At 35.3% G+C, this 22453-nt stretch overlaps 1 protein-coding gene across 1 annotated transcript; it reads left to right on the plus strand.

Moving 5' to 3' along the window:
* Positions 1-958: 958 nt before the first annotated feature.
* Positions 959-5064, plus strand: LOC149181486 (putative pectate lyase 5). Its single transcript, XM_089418325.1, has 5 exons — positions 959-1484; positions 3371-4007; positions 4103-4206; positions 4330-4468; positions 4561-5064. Exons 1-5 carry the CDS (start codon positions 1282-1284, stop codon positions 4780-4782), a joined length of 1305 nt encoding a protein of 434 aa, XP_089274451.1. The 5' UTR covers positions 959-1281; the 3' UTR covers positions 4783-5064.
* Positions 5065-22453: the final 17389 nt, after the last annotated feature.

Below are 22453 nucleotides of genomic sequence, written 5' to 3' on the forward strand. Positions count from 1 at the left end.
TGAAAATGAGCTTTCAGTAGGTAAAATTAGACCATATCTATAGAGAACAAAATAGGACTGTTGATTTACTTTCAAAGAGAGGTATGTATCTGTATAACAAGGGAAACATGGAAATTTTACTTTGACCATATCTGTAGAGAAAAAAACTGGACTGTTGATTTACTTTCAAAGAGAGGTATAACAAGGGAAATAGGTAAATTTTATTTTCTTCCTTTGTTGAGGGAGGCATGGATAATGTAAGTACTATCAACTATTCATAATGGCAAAGACGAACTTTTTGTTTCTTTTGTTGTGTGTAGGAAAAGAACAAAAATTTTGTTTGTTTTGTTGTGCTTAGGAAAGGGATAGGAATTGTAATGATTTTTGGGCAACAAAAGTAGGATAACAAAATTTTTTGTTTGCAAATAGCACAATTTTGAACATTCTATTTTGTGTAGCAAAAGGTGTATGTTGATATTAAAACATTTTTAAAGACAATGCTATAAGTAGGTGAAACATGCTAATATTTTTGTGATCATATTGAAATTGTAATAGTATCTACTACCTTTAATACTAGAGAGTAAAGTTTTTTTTCTAAAATTTGTGAATAAGAAATTGGATACAGTTTCTAAACCTATAAAACTAGATCCAATTTCTAAACCTATAAAACTAGACCAAAGTGGTGGAGTTAAGGCTTTGGCCCTTGTGGAGTCGAGAATTTTCCCATATCAATGATGGTGTTTTTGCACAGCCGTGATTTTGGGCCATTTCATTCATCGAACAGTTATGATTTTGGGCCGCTTTTTCTTGGTACAGTCCTGTCACCCACATGGTGGCAACTCTTGGATGGCCAATTTAGTTGACTAGGTATCAAGACTAATTCCTATTTCTGCTTATTTTATTCCTTCCTAGGAACTCGTCATTTGTTATATAAAGGGGCGAAGTGTTCATACAGATTAGTGCACCCAGGTCCGTGCACCCGACCTAAGTTCAGCTCATATTTGGTCATTCCATTTGCAGTCGACTGGCACGCGAGATTCCTTCTGCTGTTATAGATTGTAGGAATTAGCCCAGCAGCATTTCATCTCTGATCTTGTTCGCAGAATAGATTCCTTCTGCTGTTATAGATTGTAGGAATTAACCCAGCAGCATTTCATCTATGATCTTGTTCGCAGAATAGACTGAGTAGAGATCCCGTATTATTAATGAGTTATATGTATATGATCATAGTTTGATAACGTACTTCCTGCAGTTTGTGGACTAATTAGAGCGTTGAACGGTTGAACCCCTTGTGTAACCAAAATGCCTGGCTATCGAAGTGCACTCGCATTGTTTGTTCTGCTTTGGATTTTTTGTAATGGATCCGAGGCAGGCAAGAGCTTTGGAATTTTCAAAAAATTGACGGGCACTGGACGGCCGGTGGTGGTAGCTGGGACTAAACGTGGACAACAACATGCAACGAAATACGTGGAAGAGCCTGAACGAGTTGTTGAAATGGTCGAAAGGTAATTGCTATTTATGCAGTACATAATACAATTATTCTAATACTGGGAGTTGATCTGTAATGGCTAACCTATGTGTTGATCAGATTCATCATCGTTTGTAATAAAGATTTCATTGAATTTTCAAGTGATAAAGCCGTAGTCTATTTGTTACAAGTTTTTTCGGCTAATTTTCTGTTTAATTTGCTTAGAATTGTTAGGCAAAAGATGGGTGGGAATCAGTTGCGAAATTTCAATGATTCAAGTGTCTAAAATTCTTTTCAAGGTGATGATATATTTATTTTAGATAACACAAAGAGATGACCCAAAAAAAATTTGGTAAGAAATCTAAAAAGTTATATGGCTGATATATAGAATTTAGAGATCAAATTCAAGTTTATATTTAGACAATGCTGTTATAGAGATGGTTGATAGGGATTAAATTTATGTTGATAAATAGGGGGTGGATGGGGATGAAATTTAAGTCGGTTAATTTCAATTACTTGTTGTTAGGTGTCATAATCGTTCATTCAAGAGTTACAATGAGTTATTCAAGTGTTACAATGAGTTAGAGTTTAGTTTATTTGAGTTGAGTTTTAATGTTGGGTTTAAATTTTTGGAAAATCTAATTCCAACCACTTGTTAAGTGTTATAGTTGTCTATCCAAGTGTCACACTGAGTTAGAGTTTAGTCCACTTCAGTTGAGTTCTAATTCAGTCATTTATTATTGAGGTTTCCTATGTAATCTATTTAACTGTTGATAATATAGAAAAGAGTAGCATCTCTGTTCAAATTTTCCATTTTTTAATATGGTATCAAAGCGGATTCTGTCATATTTTACTTTAAATTTTTGTGATTGGAATTAAGAAAAAATATTGTAAAATCTATTTTCAACGACTTGCTCCAGGTTTTCTATTTTCTAACATAGACAACCTCGATATATAAAGCTCTGATAGAAATCAAATTTGTGTTTATAGACAACGCGGATATATAGAACCCTGATAGGGATCGAATTTACGCCAATATATAGAGAGCCGATAGGGAACAAATTTACGCCGATATATAGACGCTGATAGGTATTAGACAACGCCGATAGTTGATAGGGATCAAATTTACGCCGATATATAGAGCGCTGAAAGAGATCAAATTTACGCCGATATATAGACGGCTGATAGGGGTCAAATTCAAATTCTTTTACATCTGATTGCACACTTTTGAGGCAATTGTATATCCACGCCCGTGCTGCATAGAACCTTGACTCAGTCGAGGCAATTATATATTCCGATGCATTTTGTAGACAATTGTACATCCACGACCGTTCTATAAAGAACCTTGCCTCAGTCTAGGCAATTATATATTGCGATGCGCTTTGTAGAGAACATTGTATTAGGCATTGTTTAATGAGGCGATAGTTTTCTTTGGACGACCAATTTTTGGTAGGAACTTGGATAGAAAATTTTCAAAAAATCAGACTGGCTGGGTTGGAAATGGTATCAGCATGAATACCCATAATTTTTGGGAATTTAAAATTCTGAGACTTCACCACATTTCTAAATTTTTTTACGAGATTTTCTCAAAATTAGTGTTGGAATTTCCATTGTTACATATTCCAAAATACTAGAAATTTACAAGTTTTCCAAAAAAAATTTTGCCAGATTTTCTCAAAATTTTCCAGTGTTACATAGCAATACCCATAACTTTTGAGGAATCCAAAATCCTGAAACTTCAAAGGATTTCCCAACAATTTTGTGATATTTTCTCAAAATCGGTGCGGGAATTTCCATTGTTATCTGTGTAATGCACTTGTCTGTTCCGGCAGAATGTTATAGAATTTCTGTCCCTCAGATTTTTCCACGATGGAAATAAGGACGGCAGGAGCATTAACACTTTATTTATGGCATGAATTGCAGGAACATTAGCAGTTCGAAAAGGGAACTAAGTTATCTGTCTTGCGGAACCGGGAACCCCATTGACGACTGCTGGCGCTGCGATCCAGATTGGGAAAACAATAGAAAGAGGCTTGCAGACTGCGCCATTGGGTTCGGCAGGAATGCCATTGGAGGGCAGAATGGCAGATTCTATGTGGTTACTGATCCCAACGACTACGATGCGGTCAATCCCCGGCCCGGCACGCTGCGCCATGCCGTTATTCAAACGGAGCCTCTGTGGATCACCTTTGAGAGAGACATGGTCATCCAGCTCAAAGAAGAGCTTATCATGAACAGCTACAAGACAATCGACGGCAGAGGCGCCAATGTCCACATTGCAAACGGCCCTTGCATTACGGTACAGTATGTGAGTCACATTATCATTCACGGGATTCACATCCATGACTGCAAGCCTGCAGGAAATGCCATGGTGAGGGATTCCCCGACACATTACGGGTGGAGAACGATCAGCGATGGAGATGGAGTTTCCATCTTTGGGGCAAGCAATATCTGGGTAGACCATTGCTCCTTGTCAAGCTGCACCGATGGGCTTATCGATGCCATCAGGGGGTCGACTGCAATTACTATTTCAAACAACTTTATGACCCACCATGATAAGGTTTGAATCTGATCTGCAGCTTAGAAACAATACCTGTTCAAACTTTTCTCTCAATGTTCCTCAAGTTGATCTATTTGTTATATTAATTGTTGCAGGTAATGCTGTTGGGCCACAACGACGATTATACTCAGGACGTTAACATGCAAGTAACAGTTGCTTTTAACCATTTCGGAGAAGGGCTTGTGCAACGCATGCCCAGGTATCCCAGAGCGATCTGAATTCACATTTTCCATTTGTGTTTCATGTATTAGCAATCGACTAATCAGTAGAGTTGATAAGTTTATCTGTGAAACAAGTTTAATGCACTCATGCTGAAACGCAGATGCCGACACGGCTACTTTCATGTGGTGAACAACGATTACACCCACTGGGAAATGTACGCAATCGGTGGAAGTGCGAACCCCACAATCAACAGCCAAGGCAATCGATTCCTCGCACCCGACTATCACTCTTCCAAGGAGGTAAACGTTGTTTCCTCATTTCTGATCAATTCATTATTGTCAACATTAACATAGTAAGTAGATGGAGTGGATGAATATAAATGAATGAACAGGTAACGAAGCGCGAGTACACACCGGAGAGTGTATGGAAGCAGTGGAATTGGAGGTCAGACGGAGACTTGATGTTGAACGGGGCGTTCTTTGTTCCGTCGGGCGCGGGCGCATCGTCCAGCTATACGAAGGCTTCCAGTCTCTCAGCGCGGCCTTCCTCTCTCGTCGCCTCCCTCACAGGGAACGCCGGCGTTCTGACATGCAAGAAAGGCTCTGCATGCTGATTCCATCAACACAGTGCAGACGGCCACCTTAAATTTCCCTGCCTCTCTGAATTAGCTGGACTTTTCCTTCTTTGTGTTATAACAGCAGTCCTGATGATGTCTGACAGTATGTTAGGTCAATTGATGTGACGAAGCTCCTCTAACTTCCAGCCTGGGACTCCATGAATGGGCCCCCCTTCTCCTCTTGATGGAGGCTAACGGGCCAGTGAAGACGGCCTGTAAAATTGTCGTTTGCCTTAACAGTTTGTAGTGGCAAGCAAGTTTGCTTATTTTATTTTAATCAATCCGTACGTGCGAGATTTCCGTTTTTGGTCTTTCTCGTTAGCATGAAATATTTCCGTATATGGGTTTTCTGCTTAGCCTGAAGTGTATGTATGTTATTTTCTTTTTGGATTTGAATATGGGATAGAGTTAAGATTATCGATCGCATCGAGAGAGAGGTGTAAAGGAATGCCAATGAGAGGAATCGGGAAATGCAGAAGGAAATAATCATGTTATGGATAATTAAATATAATTTAAATTTAAATTTAAGGAAAAAAATTACATTAGCATAAATGTCCTAGAACAATGACATAGTAATGATGGTATCTTTTCTTTTTCTGCTCCCTCTATATTCTACACTTTACTATATGATATTTGAGAAATGGAAGAAGTACTAAGGTGGGATAGGAATCAATCAATGTCAAATATGAATAGAGTAAATGAAGGAAAGGAAATCTTTTGCACTCAAGAAGCATAGAAAATGCATCCATGAACTCTTTCATACACTAGATCAAATAAAAAAATCATCGAGCTCCTTGCCAATAATGAGAAAGAAAAGAAAATTGGAAAAAAATGGAAACTTGAGAAAGAGATACTCGTTTAAATATAACACTAGGCTCACACGCATCTCTAGCCAAATTTGGCTACTATGTGAAGTTCCTTTGAAATTTAGGTATCTTTTTTCATTGTATAAAGACAAGTTACCAAGCAATGCTCAAGTCATTTCATAGGTTAAAATAAGAAGCTCATAAAAGTAATACTCTTTGAGCAGCCAATGATATTTTTATTGGCCATTGTATACCATGACTATATCTATAGGGGGGGATCACATTAATATTTACACAGTAATGAAAAGGCAAAAAAAGTAGATTGCACATAGTTCAGGTGTTTGTAAGAAATTACCATGATTAAAGTTCTACATAATATCAAGTTGGCCAATCATCCAACTAACTGCTTAGTAATCCAAAAATTCATATACAAGATTTGGCACTCTTTTATTATCAATAGGTTGCATTCAAAGTGAGCACTTGGAACATCTAGAAATTGAGTTTAAAACATCTCTAGAATGAGTAAATAATAATGAAGGCTAATTTGTGTACAAGCTATGCGATTCAGAGGTGTAGGAGAGTATAGTGGGAACAAAATCCCATATCAAGACAATGTCATTATAAGGACATACTTTGCAATTTTCGATAAAAAATTTCAATACAGAGGCATAAAGTTGCTATCAATTCACTAAGAAAAAGAATATACGAATGAGAGCATCAACCTGTCCTTATTACTTTACCTTGGTATTCCTTCCACCACAGTGCAAAATCCAAGCTTACAAATTTTCCAATATTGTCAATTAGTGTCATTAGAGTTCATGGAAGAAATCTCAAGTTTCTAATACAAAATAGATTTGAGATATGTAGTGCCATCATGTTAGTAATAGTAAGAAAAACATGTACTCTAATTTTAATACAAAATGAAATGAGATTATAAAACATATGTATTAAAGTAAAAATTTGCACATTGCTACTCTACAATAGTTGAAAATTGCATTATAAATAAATAAATTCTCTTAAAATATCATTTTAATAAAAATAGGAACTAAACTGCACCCTAAATTTAACATTGAATGGTCTCCACAGGAAACAAAAGATTTCTTCCTATAGATACAGGAATAAAGTAGATGGAGAGAAGGTCAAGCATGTCATGGATTCTACACTTGAATATGACTCTCAACATAATAATGAGTCAAAAGTTGGGAGCAATATCTCCCATAAAATATGAACAAGTTGTATAGCTTAGTAGTCTTCTCAATTTTGTGATGCAGCTCAGTTGTGTCAAGAGAATCAAATATATTCTTCGTCCTAGGCTGCAAATCAAGATTTTCTTCTACACATGCAAGAGAAATATTAAATATAAAATACATCAATTACTTATCTTGGCATGGTGTTACACAGTATTTTGTCGCACCTCTCGCACTTCCTTGTGACATACCCAGAAGTGTTCAAAACCTGGCAATCATGCAATTTACTCATCTTGCTATGTAGCTCAGATCCTCCCTGAATCACTGATTAATAAATGCCTTAAGCTTCCCCTGAAGAAAAGAGCTCTAAAACCCTAATTTGAGGATCATCGCTCCCCTGACATTGGCAACCCATGTTGGTCGCTAGTTGCACTATACTAGCCTCGCGATGCCAATGCGCTTTTGGCTTGGATACCTGTGATGATCCCTAAAAGGAAATTTTTCCCAAAGAGGACAAGAAGCTTCGTGATCTAGAGGCTTCCAGAACGACGAGCTGGAGGTTGTTCGATGTGGATGAGGTCAAGTTCTCTCAACTTGGCCCTTTGGTCTTATCCTTATGAGCTACCTCCTTGTCACTTGAGATGAGGGTCTTCTCCTATCTTTGGAGAGATTCTAACTCCCTTTCCCTTCCTATATATTCATATTTTTCCATTCCCAAATGGTTGGTCTTTGGCTATTTGCACCCTTATGCTGAGATAGTGCCTACATGTTACTCATTTGGCTTGGAGAAGGAGTGCTTGGAGAGCTTGAGCTTGGACTTAGACATTCACTCAAGGAGAGCTTATTAACATCAAGGCTTGGTTGTATGATTCCTCCTTTATTCTATTAATATATACAACTGCTGGTTCACTTTCCATAAATGTGTGTGTTAATGCATCATTTATCTTAATGCTCCTTGATCTGTTAAGTGGATTACTTTCGATTATGTTATTTGTATTTGTATGCTTTGTTGTGTCTTTGATTTCTTGTGTAGGTATTCAAATGCTGTGAGTAGTAGGACTGAGCCCGAGGCGCAAGCGATTCGAGGTCTTCAACAAAGGAGGACATTATAGTATCAGAACGAAATAGGCCATCTTCCTCTTCTCTCATTTCGATTGTAGTTTAGGAAAGTGTCTTCTAGATTGTCACATAGGTTGCTAGTCCCACTCATTGGGCTAGAGGGATCATCTCTGTCTGCAGAGAGGATTTTCCTAGACAACACATGGAGTGATGGATCCACAATTTTTGATAGTGGGTGTGATGCAACCAAAATGAACTTGGCACCAACTACCCATTCTCTACACCATTAACCTATGTGAATTCAAATTCATATTTCAATTCATTCCTTAACGATTCACAACACTTCATGATCGTCTTGATAAAAAGAACTCACTCAATAAAATATAATATAATTCATGGGAAGAACTCACTATCTCACCACTCATTCTCACTCCTTCCACTAAGTATCTCCTCTTCCATAAGATCATCTACTTATGTTTCAATTCAACATAAAATAATACCACTTACTTTCTTAGGAAATAAACACTCAACCTATTTCTTTGATAAACCGCTTTTCACATACAAATTTCATTTTCTTATTAAATGATGTCTCCCATAATTTCCATGCTTAATGTATTTTCGTCGAATGAAATTTCCCATGCTACACTATGGGTCTACCATACACTGGAGCGAAGATCCACAATATGTTTAGAGATTCCAGAGTCAAGTTTGCCCAATTCAACTTAACACAGGGTCAATTCAAACTATAATAATAAAATCCCAAATCTCACAATTTACCATATGCAGGGTGTTTGTGAGTGGCTAGGTGAATTTGCATTCAGTCTCGATTTATAAGACACAATTATTAAGGAATTGAATCCCAATTCATGTTGTTCATGCCTATTTTGAAGTTCAACAAAGGTTGAATTTCATATATGCACCACCATACTAAAAATAACATCCACAATCATTTGACCAAGAGCTAAATGATCTACTGAAGGCCTAAATTCTAATTCAAATGAGAATTCTAACTGGAATCATTCACGCCGACTTCACAACTTGGGTAGTCGATTTCATCTCTTCAATGAAATTTTCCCACACTTTCCAACGCAAAGAGCCAAGTAAATTTTTTGTGCAACTAGGAGGAGCATAGTCCATGGTGCCCTTTCAATTCTCAAACATAGCTTCAAACTTTCCTATGGTCTGCAATCTATAAGGCAGATAAAATGACAATCATGCAACTATGCATAGATTCAAAAGACAATTTTGATGGGAAATACACATCACAGAATACACATATAATTTCAACCAATGATTCTCACAGATGTAAACAAAATTCTTCATACAAGAAAATATAGTGAAAACAATTAGAGGAAACTTACCGAGAGTTCAAAGAATTAGGCTTGAAAGGCTATTATAGGAAACATTGAGAGTGCCCGACAACAAAGTAAGCTTACAAACATCCTAAAAACTGATTTGGGTTTTGTTTGGAATGCACTTCATAGGTATGCCTTGTACAACCCCTCTAGTTTCGAAAATTGGTTTCAGGGTTCGATCTCGGTGCATCCCTCACACTACTACACCACCACACATGCTTCAAAGTCAATGGCGTCCCATTCAGAGTGACATGTTCCTACGGGCAAGCTTGGAAGCCGAAGTATCCAATTCATGTCTCTGCCCTGAGCACCGACATTCTCCCAAGCGCAAGTAGGTGACGAAGGATATCGTCAACATGGGTAACTGCATCGAAGTACTAGATATGGTAGGATTTCAACTTTGAGCGATTCAAATGTCACCACCAGTCCCGAGTGCTTGAGATAGATGTAAGTTTTTAAGTGGAGGGAGAGATGAAATTAGACTCTTTCGATTGGCGAGGGTGAACAATGTTTGCTCACCCAAAACTCGCAAAGAAAAGGCGTAAATATAAAGTTTACAATTATGAATTGTATTTAGTTTTTATTATTTTTTTAATGTGAATTTAAATAATTAAAAAAGTATCTCTATAATTTTCAATCCAATTGCATGCCTCGTCATTTTATTTTCTCGAATATTTTGTGTGTAGCACATTTGTCAACACAATGCCATTAGTTGAAGTATTGTCCAGTACAATGCTTATGCCCAGTTTCATCTGTGTTTTTCACTTGGCTCATTTCATCGCTATCAATAGAATGTTATCGAGTTCAGATATCGCAAGATGTATTGTGAACAACCCATATCTTTAATTTTAGTTCCACTTATGAGTATGCGGGGATCTTTCGTAAGAATGCTCACTAGCTCTTCAGCTCAGACGTGACTACCTCGCTGGCCCGAACACGCTCTTCACATGCACTTGGATAAATGAACTTGAAATCCTCTTCACCCCTGATTCGATTTCCATACTGTTCGCTTCTAGTAATATGTATTCAAGTTATGTAATAGATATTGCTTATTGTTGAAAAGTACCAATGATTAGGCTTGGCCAGTGAGTTAAATCAAGATGACTGTCATAATTAACATGTCTCAATGTTTAACAATGTGTTTTTGGAATTCCCATTATTGAGATAAAATCCATAAGAGGGTTCAATTTTCTATACCTCCAAGACTTACCTTCCTTAGATTATGAGGATAACTGTTCTTGGGATCATTGTGCTTCAAAAATTTACTCCGGAGATTGTACTAATTATCTCTGAAGAGATCCACACATTCCTTACCAATAATATAGATGGAAATTATAGAGAATCTTCATTATGTTCCGCTCTTATTTGCAAGAAATTTCAAGAACTGACTGAAGAAGATGGATGACGGTAGAAGGTTAATGTAATTTTCTATCTGTCCAAGAATTACATTTATAATATTATGAAGGAACGCTGTTCTTGGGCTTGTTGTATTTCAAAATATTGTTATGGAGATTGTACCTAATCATCTATGACAACCAAAGATCCAAAACAAGTGTGGAGTTGAACTCATTGCATTGAATTTTGTTTTTGGCTTAGTATGTCAACTCTAGAATGAAATCTTCATGGCCTGTGCTATGAAACAAAAAAAAATATTCATGAAGAAGAAGTACTAGTATAAGATCAAATTGCAAACATACTTGGATACAACATTATAGTACATATTCAAAAATGAATGCACATTAATTGTTAAACATCGATACAACCTTAAAATATACAATTCTTCTGTATAAGAGAATCATAGCTATATTACAAAAATGATCAAAAAGATAACTCACAATGGAATTTCATAAACGATACTTATTTTTATAACCAATATATATTTTTCAAAAGATGGCATCCTCTTAGATCCCAAATTTAGGGAAGTCTCAACTCCCTTTATCATTCCTCCCACCCAGAGCATTTGCAGGGCACTCTAGCATTCTTCCATTATGATCCACATTTATAACAAAACTCAACCAAATTTGAAATAACACAACTAAAACATGTTTAAGCTCTGATTGTGCTTTGAATACATAAACAATGCCCCATAGATTTCTTGCTTGCAATGAACAACAAATTGAAATGAAAGATTCATTTAATGCCTAGAAAAGAGAAAGCATATTAGTGGTTGTCAAAACACCAAATTTGCCTAAGCTAGACATAATTCAGAAAATAACTTTTCTAAGCCATGGCCCACTAGTAATTAGCTTTGATCTTCAATGGAAATAATCATTTATCCATGTACAAACATCAAAGAGAACAAATCCTACTGCTAAGGTTAATGGTCTCTTTTCCAGATTGGAACAATACAACAATTATGGTAAGGGATAGAGGACCACCATTTTTTCGATTGGAAACAACTATATTTATCAAAAACAAGTCAAAAAATCCCTACTTGAAGGCATTTACATTTGTTAAACAAGAATGAATTTTACCAGTTTACCGACTTGCAAATCATGTGACAACATCCATACGTTTTTTCAACAGCTTTTCCGCATTTCTCACACCATTACCAGTCTTTCTCTTTAGCGAGCCTAAATAACATCAAATCATCTTTTCCTTCTTGAAATGCGACAATTTCTCCAAGTCAGTGTAATCCAAACCTGTATACCATGGGACACGATATTCTTTTTTAGATCTAGGATAATCGGTAACTGGTGAGAGTTATCCTGAGCAGGCCCAGGATCAAATCTAACTGGCTGCTTGGGACACGATATTGAGCACCGAATAACCTTTTTCATTTAGGGCATTTTGAGCTTTTAATACCAACAACAACTACCCTCTTAAGCTTCCTTCTTCACGCACATCCTTCAACAAAAGTGCCAAGAAATCTATGAAAGGGAAATAAACCTCTAGGAACTAGGAATCTCTGCTTCCACCAATGCCAAACACCATTCCTCAAGGGTTTGTTTCAGAAGACTCAATTGACACTGTTGAGGACTCAAGTGCTCACTGCAACTGGGCTCAGGGAAATGGATGGTCACCAAATTTTCTTACAATTTTCTATTGATATGTAGGACTATGCAAGTGGAAAAAAACTTGTGTGCACAAAAAATTCTTTCAAAAATTTCAGATGGGGTTTTGGCTTCTAAACAGATGCTGCACGATTCTTTCACAACAGGCGCATCTTGATTTCCTTCCACAACCTCTAGAGTATAACGATAATTATGTAGAATAAGAAATAGAGAATGGTAAGGTTTTGGTGATGGCATCCCATTTCAACTGTGTGGTCACGATCCTTGGTTTTATTTTTTGTGTAGGGAAGCAAGCCAAAGGAGTGCATAGAGGTCGCAAAATCAAGTTCCGTGAGGCTGATGCCTTCTTATCATTCAAGCCCCGCACCTTCCTACTAGTCCAGTCCTGCGTCACCATCTTTTGCGAGTCCAACTTTGTTATCATTCAAGCATGGTGGAGCAGGGGCAACGAACTCTTTGATCCCCTGGATCAAGAACCTCTCATCATCATCATTAGCGTCTTCATTGGGTAGGGTGATTCACGGCGGGGGTTTGATTAGGGCATTGGTGACTCCACCCTTGAGCTCCCCGAAGAGACTTAGCATGCTCAAGAGCATAGAGGGTAAATTGCCGAGATCAGAGAAGGGGGTTTAGAGTGAAAAATATTTTTGAGCTACAGGGGTTTGGGTTGTGGAGACATAGCCCCATTATTCCTCTATAATATTAGAAATTACAAAGGTCAAAAATGGATTTGTTAAAATGGGGGTCAGGTATAATGGTTTTTCCACTCACGCCGTTGATAATGAAGGGAAATTGGCGAAGGGAAATACATTGTTGCATCTGCTAATGTCACTACCAGCCCCAAGGATTTGAGACAAATGTCAGTTTTTAAGTGGAAGGAGAGACAAAAATAGACACTTTCGATTGGCCGCAATGAAAAGTGTTTGCTCACCCAAAGCTGGCAAAGAAAACACCTTTCATCTTAAAAATGTAGTTTTTTAAATATTTTGATGAGATAATTTGATAATATAAAACCTACTTTCTCTTTTGAATTTAAACAAATAAAACTTGCAATTTTTTTTACCACAATTTTTTTTTTTTTATAAAACAAATAAACTACCACAATTACATTAGTAAATATGGTTGATATACATTGATGGTCGTCATTCTCATATGTCAATTGACATACAAAATGAGGAAAATGTTCTCGATCTACATATATAAATGACATTTACTAATGTGGTTGTGCTAGTTAATAGCTGACATGAGTGGGGTGGATTCACTGACCATGGTTAACTATGGTTCACATTTGTTGATTATGCTTAAAAATCGCTCATGAGGATTGACCATGTTCAACAAGATTGTTGATGGTTGACCATGGTTGAAGAGAGTTGATGAGGTTCACAATGGTTGATGTAGAAATTATGACGTATATTTGCAGCTTCTCATGAAGTTTTAATCAAAATCGCAAGACACAACCCTACTCTACCGCTCCGTGGAATTCAATTCACAATTTAGAACATCAATCACAAACATGCAATGAGAAATAACACAAATGCACACAAATTTCTTTTCCTGGGGAAAGAAATGTGCTAAATGAATCTTGTATGCTTGCATTAATTTGATGAATATATATGCATTACAATTGCTTTGCTCAACTGAGCACAACTTGCAAGTGAATAACCTATCTCTCTGCTCATTGAGAAGATTTGAACTAGACTTAGTCAATTTATGCTTCTTCTTGAGCCCCTATTTCTTTGGGCAATTCCTTGAGAAATGAGGCCCCTATTATTTAGAAATTTCTCCAAAACGGATTATACAATTCCCAAGGTTGATCATTTGACTACATGCAACACCAGTACACTCAAGACTAGTCTACAACTGATGTTACACTATCTTGGAATCTCCACACAAATGGGAAACTCGAATTGTCTACATGTACTAGCTATTTTGGGATGATTGATCAGTTAACTAGATGATCACTGAGTTTGACTGAAGTCCCACTGTAAAACAGACCTTCCATTAATTCCTCCAATAGTTGGAACTAGTTTAACTGAAAAAACTTGAGATAATTGACCTTGATTTCTACAAATTAGCAATCACACATGCTTAACTGAACTCTAACTCCTCCAACTCGAATTTACTAAGTAAATTGGGTGACACAAGCCATGTCACATAAGTTAACAAAATCCAAGTTGTCTACTGATGTGGAGATTCGAATTTTCTCAATTTAATCAAGGAAAAATCAAATTGACAATTTCTTGTTGCATTTTTCAACAGTTGAAGAGGATTGATGATGTTGACCATGGTTGACAATATTGATCGAGGTTGAAGAGGATTGATGAGTTTGAAAATGGTTGAAGAGGGTTGATGAGCTTGCCAATGGTTGAACAAGGTTGATCGATATTGAAGAGTTGAAAATGGTTGAACAAGGTTGACTATGGTCAAACATTAATATGACAATGTATTTATGTTACATTAATCTAACGATGTCAAATTAATGTGGACCATAATTAACCATTGCCAATCATGGTGGACCATGGTTGACATTACATCAATGTTAATGTTAATATTACATTAATGTTACAAAAATGGTTGAATACGGTTAACAAGGTTGACCATTGTTGACAAGGTTGACCAATGTTGGTTAAGGTAGACCATTGTTGACCATTATTGGCAATGGTTACCATGTTTGACCAAGGAATAAGAGGATACATTATGGTTGACCTTGGTTGACCATGGTTCATGAAGTTGACTAAGGTTGAAGTGGGTTGATTATGGATGACCATGATTGACCAAGTTTGACCATAATCAACCATTAATGTAACAATGTATTTATGTTACATTAATCTAACAATGTTACATTAATGTTGACCATGGTTGATATTACATTAATGTTAAAAAAATGGTTACATTAATGTTTGAAGAGAGTTGACCATTGTTCATTGAGGTAGACCATGGTTCACCAAGGTTCACCATGATTACCATGGTTGACCAAGTGATGCAGGAGCATCATCACCAATTAATTCATTTTGATTGCAATGGTCATAAATTTCATTGACTACATGAAGTGGGTTTCATTTATTTATTGATAATATTTAGGTTAATTAGTTGAAATGCTATTTCTTTACTATAAAACAAGAAACGATTGTAGCTCGTATCTAAGACATTGTAATTAGTTTTAATAGGTTAGATATTTTCCTATAATTAGGAACTAGATCCATAATTACTGGATCTTAAGAGATTATCCTTTTTGTATTTAAGTAGAGCTTGTAACTCAAGAAGGGGGTTCAAAGGTTTTAGAATTTATAGGTTTTGGGGTTCTGAGTTTTCTTTGCGTATATTGAATGAGAGACTGAGAAAATCAAATTTATTTTGTTTTCTCTCTTCATTTCCAAAATTTATATTAATGTATTTGCCCAATGTGATATTTTGTTAATTAAATTTATACAATGCGTGAATCATATTTCATAAATCCCAGACCATGTTGATTTCCTTGTTTGAATTCATCTATTGATGGAGTTAAATTTACATGGAGAGATCTATTAGTAGGTTGGCCAGTCATTGTTCAATTGCAACGCAACTCGACGTTGACAGAGTCGAGAAATCATTGAAATACAAAGGAAAACAATTAAGTCTGGGACTTAGGATGGAACATAATTATAAGGTTTTCCATTTCAAATTGTTTATCCCCAAAATTAATGAGTAAACCAAATAGTAAAGACCTAGTTTGGTCATTCGACCCTTTTTTTAAATCTACAAGTCACAATTTCTTCCTCACCTTGACTTACCTAGATCGATGCAAGACCCAATCTCACCATATTGGGGTCTCTTGACATACTCAAGCCTCTTGACATATTAGACCTCTGAATGGGCCGAATCAATATGGTCTCCACGGGAGTAAGTAAAACGGGTTTTATGTTATATTTTTTTTCTTTATAAAATCCTACAATTGTATTGGGTTTATATTATAATGAGGTTTATCGCTTTATAAGTGGAATCTAGGCAAATTTTGGCCTTGGTTAAAGCAAAAGACCGCATTTGTAAAAGGAGGGGAAATTAAAATTTATCTGGACTTGCATTTACAACGAAGCAAGATAATAGGAGTAAAGGGTGCTTTGGAAAGGCCAGATTGACATCACCAAGGATAAAAAGGATAAATTATGGTTGACCTTGTTTGGTTGTGGTTGACCTTAACTGGCCATGGTCACCTTTATTGACCATAAATACCATGGTTGATTAAGGATGAAGAAGATAGATTATGGTGGATTAAGTATGACCATGGATGACCATATCAACCATAGGTAGGCATCGATGGGTATGGTTTAGGCATGTTGTCCATAGTTGAATTTGGTTGAGCATGGATTCTGGGAGTTGTGCATGCTTAAGACATGCAAAAACATCTTGTTGACCACTTATGTTTGTTCATCTATTTGGGGATGAAAGGTGGTCAATTTGGTCAACTTGGTATCCATCAAAGACCACAGTCTAGACCAAAAGGCACTGAGGAACCTATTGACCCTATTTTAAATAACAACTTGAGGTAGTCTAAAATGAACCCATACATACTCAAAGAATATTTTAGTAGTGGCTTTGGCTCTTATACTCTTCTTGCATGGTGCCAAAATATCCTTATTAGAAAATCAATCGATAACCAAAAACACACAATTGTTACCATGCTCGGTGCAAGGAAAAATTGACATGTAATCCATGAAAAACGACTCATAGGGATTTCAGGGTAAGTAGAAGATTGTACAACCCATGCATCATAATGATTTGTTTAACAATGACACAAGTATTTCACAATCTAATATTCCAATGGACATCCTATCAAATATTTGGCTAGTGCAAATACTTTTAAAGTAATACTAATATCTTTTCCACACCAAGGTGCCCTATCACCTAATTGTATTATGCCTCCCATATTAGCTTGGTAGCTCGCTTGAAGGAACACAAAGGTGGTCTAAGTAGGAAAAGGGAACATCCTAGATGTGGAAGTCTATAACTTGTTTTCCAGAAACAACATTTGGTATATAGCAGTGAAGTCAAAGTTGTTGTATAATTATGGTTAGTTATAGGTTTCATGCCTAAAAGAGTTAAGAACTATGGTTAACACCACAACTGGGGTTTGACTAAGGTATTTTGCAACATGGTTGGTGTTACCCTTCTTATAATTTACGTTCAAATTGAATTGTTGTAGGTATGTGGATCATTTTTTATGGCAGTCATTTTGTAAGTTTCCTTTTCTCTATATGAATTGCAGAGGCTTGTGGTCAATGTTGATGATCATTTCCTTCCCAATAATATAATTCTTCCATTGTTGTCATGCTTGCATGATGAAGTAAATCTCCTTGTCATAAGTGGCATATATATAGATAGTAGAAACGAGTGTTTGACTATGATAGTCTATTAGATGTCCTTGTTGAGTAAGAAATACATCGATAACATAGTTGGAGGTATTTGTTTCAACATAAAATGGTTGTTGTAGGTCTATCAAGGTGAGTATTGTTTGGAATAGAGGTAGTATTTCAAATATTCAAATTCTTTTTGTTGTGACTTATACTAGAAGAATTTTTCTTTAGCTCCACCCTTAGTCACTTGACTTAAGGGCCAAGAAATATAAGAGAACCCCAACACAAACCTTCAATAGAAGTTAGAAATGCCCAACAAGCCTTGGAGATTTGTTAGAGTCATTCAGGCTGGCTAATCCCAAATGACTTAGACCTCGGTTGGGTCCACAAGCACCCCATGCTCATCCATAATGTATCTTAAATATTGAATTCTCTTCATGAAAAATGAAAATTTCTCTAGATGGTATACAACTTGTGTTTTCACACAGTGTTCAGGACCTATTAAATGTGTTGCAAATGATCTTCCCTATTTTGTTGAAGATGAGGATGATATCCAAATATAAAAGAACAAAATAATGTGTGAATGGATAAAAAATATTATCCATCATCCTCATGGATGTTGCTAGAGAATTAGTCAATCCAAAGGGCATGACAAAACACTCAAAAATTCCTTATTGATAATTAAAGTTTGTCTTCCATACATCATTTTGTTCAATTTGAACCTAGTGGTATCGTAAGTTTAGATTAATATTACAAAATAAATTAGAACCTTTAAGATGATTAAGAATATTTTCCATCTAGGGGATTGGGTATATATATATATACTACAAAGTCTCCATGTAACAACGTTATTTTGCATCAACACAACTAGGCTTCCAAAATGTGAGGAGCTCAGTGGAATGTGGCAACTTTTAGATGAGCTCATGAAGGTAATGTTTTATTTCCTTATTCTCAAGAGGAATCTAGGGGATTGGATATTTGTTCTTAATAATGATTTTTTTTTTTTTTTAAATTTATTTTTCTATTTTTATTTTTATTTTTTTAATTTAATTTAATATTAAATTTTTTTAATTTTTTAATTTTTTAATTTTTAATTTAATTTTTTTTTTTTTTTTTTTTAATTTTATTTATTTATTTATTATGATTATTATTTCTTCAGAGTTGTTTAGTCAATACAGAGTCTCCATGTAACATCCTTCTTTTGCATAAACACAACTAGGCTCCCAAAATGTGAGGATCTCAGCGAATGTGGCACTTTTAGATGAGCTCATGAATCTAATGTTTTATTTCCTTATTCTGAACAGGAATCTAGGGGATTGGGTATTTGTTCTTAATAATGTTTTTTTTTTTTTTTTTTTTTTTTTTTTTTTAGGGTTGTATAGTCAATACAGAGTCTCCATGTAACATCCTTCTTTTGCATCAACACAACTAGGCTCCCAAAATGTGAGGAGCTCAGTCGAATGTGGCACTTTTAGATGAGCTCAAGAATTTAATGCTTTATTTCCTTATTCTCAAGAGAGAGGATATATATTGGTACATTAGTTAAAGGAGTAGTAGGTATCAAGTCAATTGAGTGTTTAACTTAGGAGTGTAGAGGCATCCCCATAGGTTAAGAAAATATATCCCTATATGCCTCTATAATGTTGTCCACCTTCTTTTTCTGTAGAGAGGCACTATGTTGAGGTTGTGGTGTCGTAATCACCTTAATTTCACCTTTTGGCTAAACCATGAAGAGGATAAACTTTGCAGTATAATAGATTACCATTTGGCACTATTTTCCTGAGATAAATGAAATTGTAATAGTTGAAACTACCTCTAGTGCCTTGTAGAGTTGACCTCCTAGAGTAAAAATGACACTATGGGGATGATAATCATAAACTTAATGAAATTTCCACATATAAGGTTTTAAAATATATATATATATATATATATATATCAAATTTCAAGTGTGAAAACATCATAGAGAACCTGACCTTTGAAGGGCTTGATGGCATAAGACAAGAAAAATTGCTTGTTAACATGGATTTCTTATCCCTGGATCAACTGACCAATGGTATATGGATGGGGGTGTGGAAATATCAACAAATTCAATATCTTGATGACCTCGGTTGAGATCAAATTCTTCAAGCTTTTTCTATCAACAATGAAATGTAGTGGGGTCCCTTCACCCTCATTTAGGAATGAACAAGCACTCCCCTTCATTAGGATCCTCTAAATCTTCTAGTTGAATGTTTGTAGTCATGACGGTATCACTTGATTTTATATGAATGATATACTTTCCTTTATCCTATTTTAAATCAAAATATGAGCCAAATTTAATTTCTTTTCCTTTAAGCTCAAAAAATGTTTTTTTAAAGTGGCATTCGTAAATTCTATGCTAGGGGATTTTATAGAACTCACACCACTTTCTAATTTCCCTCTTCAATTTATTATTTCCCTTATTTTCTCATGAATTGGGTTGGTTGCCTTGAGTTGTTTCCTCTCCTTGATTGATCACTTTCCCTATGAGTTAGGGATACCTCTTCCAGGATTTTGTTGCAACAAATTTATAGGCTTAAACTTCTACTTATTCATCTACTTCATTTTCTACTCAATTTTGACAACATATCAATAAGTGACTACCAATGAGGATATTTATAAAAAATACATATCCAATTGGATGAACCTATGTAGGCCACTTAGTTTCTTTGATATCCAACTTTGAGCACAAGGTATGAAAAATATTGGTATATTTTGGCACCATCTAGTCTCTCTCATCTCGTAAAGTTGTGCATCTCAATTGATGATCATCATAGTTCCCCATAAAAGTTTCTTAAGTGGGTCTTGCCTTGAATATTGTAGAATTGTCTTCGCTATGTCTCTCCTAGTAACTTTTCCACCAATGTTTGACATGGGGAAGAGCTTTTAGGAATGTGAAGGTGATCTTTTCATTGTTAGAATTTTTCTGGACAGAGTAATAACACTATAATATATTTAACCATTTACCCAAAGCATCAACATCTATTTGGATTTCAAATAATGGGAAACCAATTTAAATTATACTATGAAGCATGTCACATCTATGAAATTATTTCTTGTTCAAGATGTCTCGTCCATTTTTGGTAGTCGTTTAAAGAGCTAGGAAAAATTGTACATCATCTCATCCCTCTATCATGTGATTGCTTTTTTAAGAAACAACTTGATATCATATCTTACATAATCATCTTTCTTTTCTTCCACAGTGGGAGACTGGTTGGTTTAGAAAGAGTGATCATTCCAAGTGAAATTATCTCAAGACCTAACTCTTTGTACCCTGACTTTATTAGGGACCTGCACCGAGAAACAATATGGACTAGATTCCTTTGATACCACTGAACTAGGTTGTATGAAGAATGAAATGAAAGGAAAGAATGAAAATGAAACAGGTACAAAGATAAGTATAGAAAAGAGAACAATCATATAATAAAATATCAACTTCTATTAATAAATAAAATAGTCGAATATTGAAGAACACAAACTAGATAGAAGGGCAATGACTATATTTGAAGAGAGAGAGAGATATAGAAGCTACACACATTTGCAAAAATATATTACAAGAGGCCAAATGAATGACCTCTTAACATAAATAAATAACCATATAGATCCAAAAACCTAACCCTAGAATATGAAGCACCAAAAGGATTGTAGACCCTAAGGTGAGTTTGTATGCCAACTTTCCAAGGGCACAACTTTTGCATACAAATCACATTTGGGAAACATAGTAGCTCATTGGTAAGAATTATTTGATAATTGTAACTTTTGGCTAGGGCTAAGCATGCCTTGGAAACCCTTGTCCCTTTTAATGTACAAAAAACATGTTTAGGCCTTCAAAATAATCTCAAAAGTTTGGGACTAAAACTACCATAAAAGAACCAAGAAAATAGAGAATTGTTGAGTCATTGGAACAAGTGGATCATTAGAGGCTAAAAGTGGTCTACTAAGGAAAAATAATAAAATAATAGTGAAAATAATAAAATAAGAGTTATGAATTTTGGAGGGAAAAGAAAAAACTACTTTTGTTAATTGTATTTTTGGCTTATCTCCTTATAGATTTACTCAAATTTCAAGTGGAGACACTTGCTGGATGTGGAATTAAATTCCACATTCAACAAGTACCCATTATGCATAGTTTTGATAATACACACTTAAAAATTGAATATACATTAAAAATCATGTTTGAACATGCTTTTTAAAATACAATTAAAAAAATAGTTTTTTTTTTCTTTTCCCTCCAATATATTTACATGTACCTCTTTTTAAATTTGAAGGATTTTGATTGGTTTACATATTATGACATCAAAATTACATTAAAATTTCATGAGCACTTTTACGTTGGAATTTCCTCTAATGCATCATCGATATCCACCTAGAGAAATGTATCTACTAACAATGCCAACTGCATGTGAAATACTTTAACTAGTACATACCATTGCATATATTAAATTTCCTACTGCACTAACCTATCATTTATGAGGCATATAATCCCTTTCTTCTTCATTGCTAGGGCATAAAGTTGAAGAAAGATTCAAATGTGAAGCTAAAGGGATATTTACAAGTTTCACATTATTTCTACTTAATTTCATGGGTATTTTATTCACATATATTTCTACTATGATAGTCTGAGATTACCATTTTTTCATGACTATATTTATATGCCCAAAATTTGTCTTCTTGCTCTTAGATCCTCATATAAAAATTTCTAAGAAGTTGAGCGTTTAACTTGTTGATATCAATCATGTTTTTTCTTGCAACAAACATGTCGTCAACATATAACACCAAGATAAAGAATATGCAATATTTTTTCTTATACCCTGGTAGATTGTTTTAATGCATCGTATTCTTGTCTCCCATTATTTTAACTTTTTATTTATCATGATTTAAGAGGGACCAAATCTCTTG

This window comes from Pinus tabuliformis, chromosome 3_2 (genome assembly GCF_031772625.1).
Source record: "Pinus tabuliformis cultivar Carrire ecotype Pingquan chromosome 3_2, CPIR1, whole genome shotgun sequence".
Taxonomy (NCBI): Eukaryota; Viridiplantae; Streptophyta; class Pinopsida; order Pinales; family Pinaceae; genus Pinus; species Pinus tabuliformis.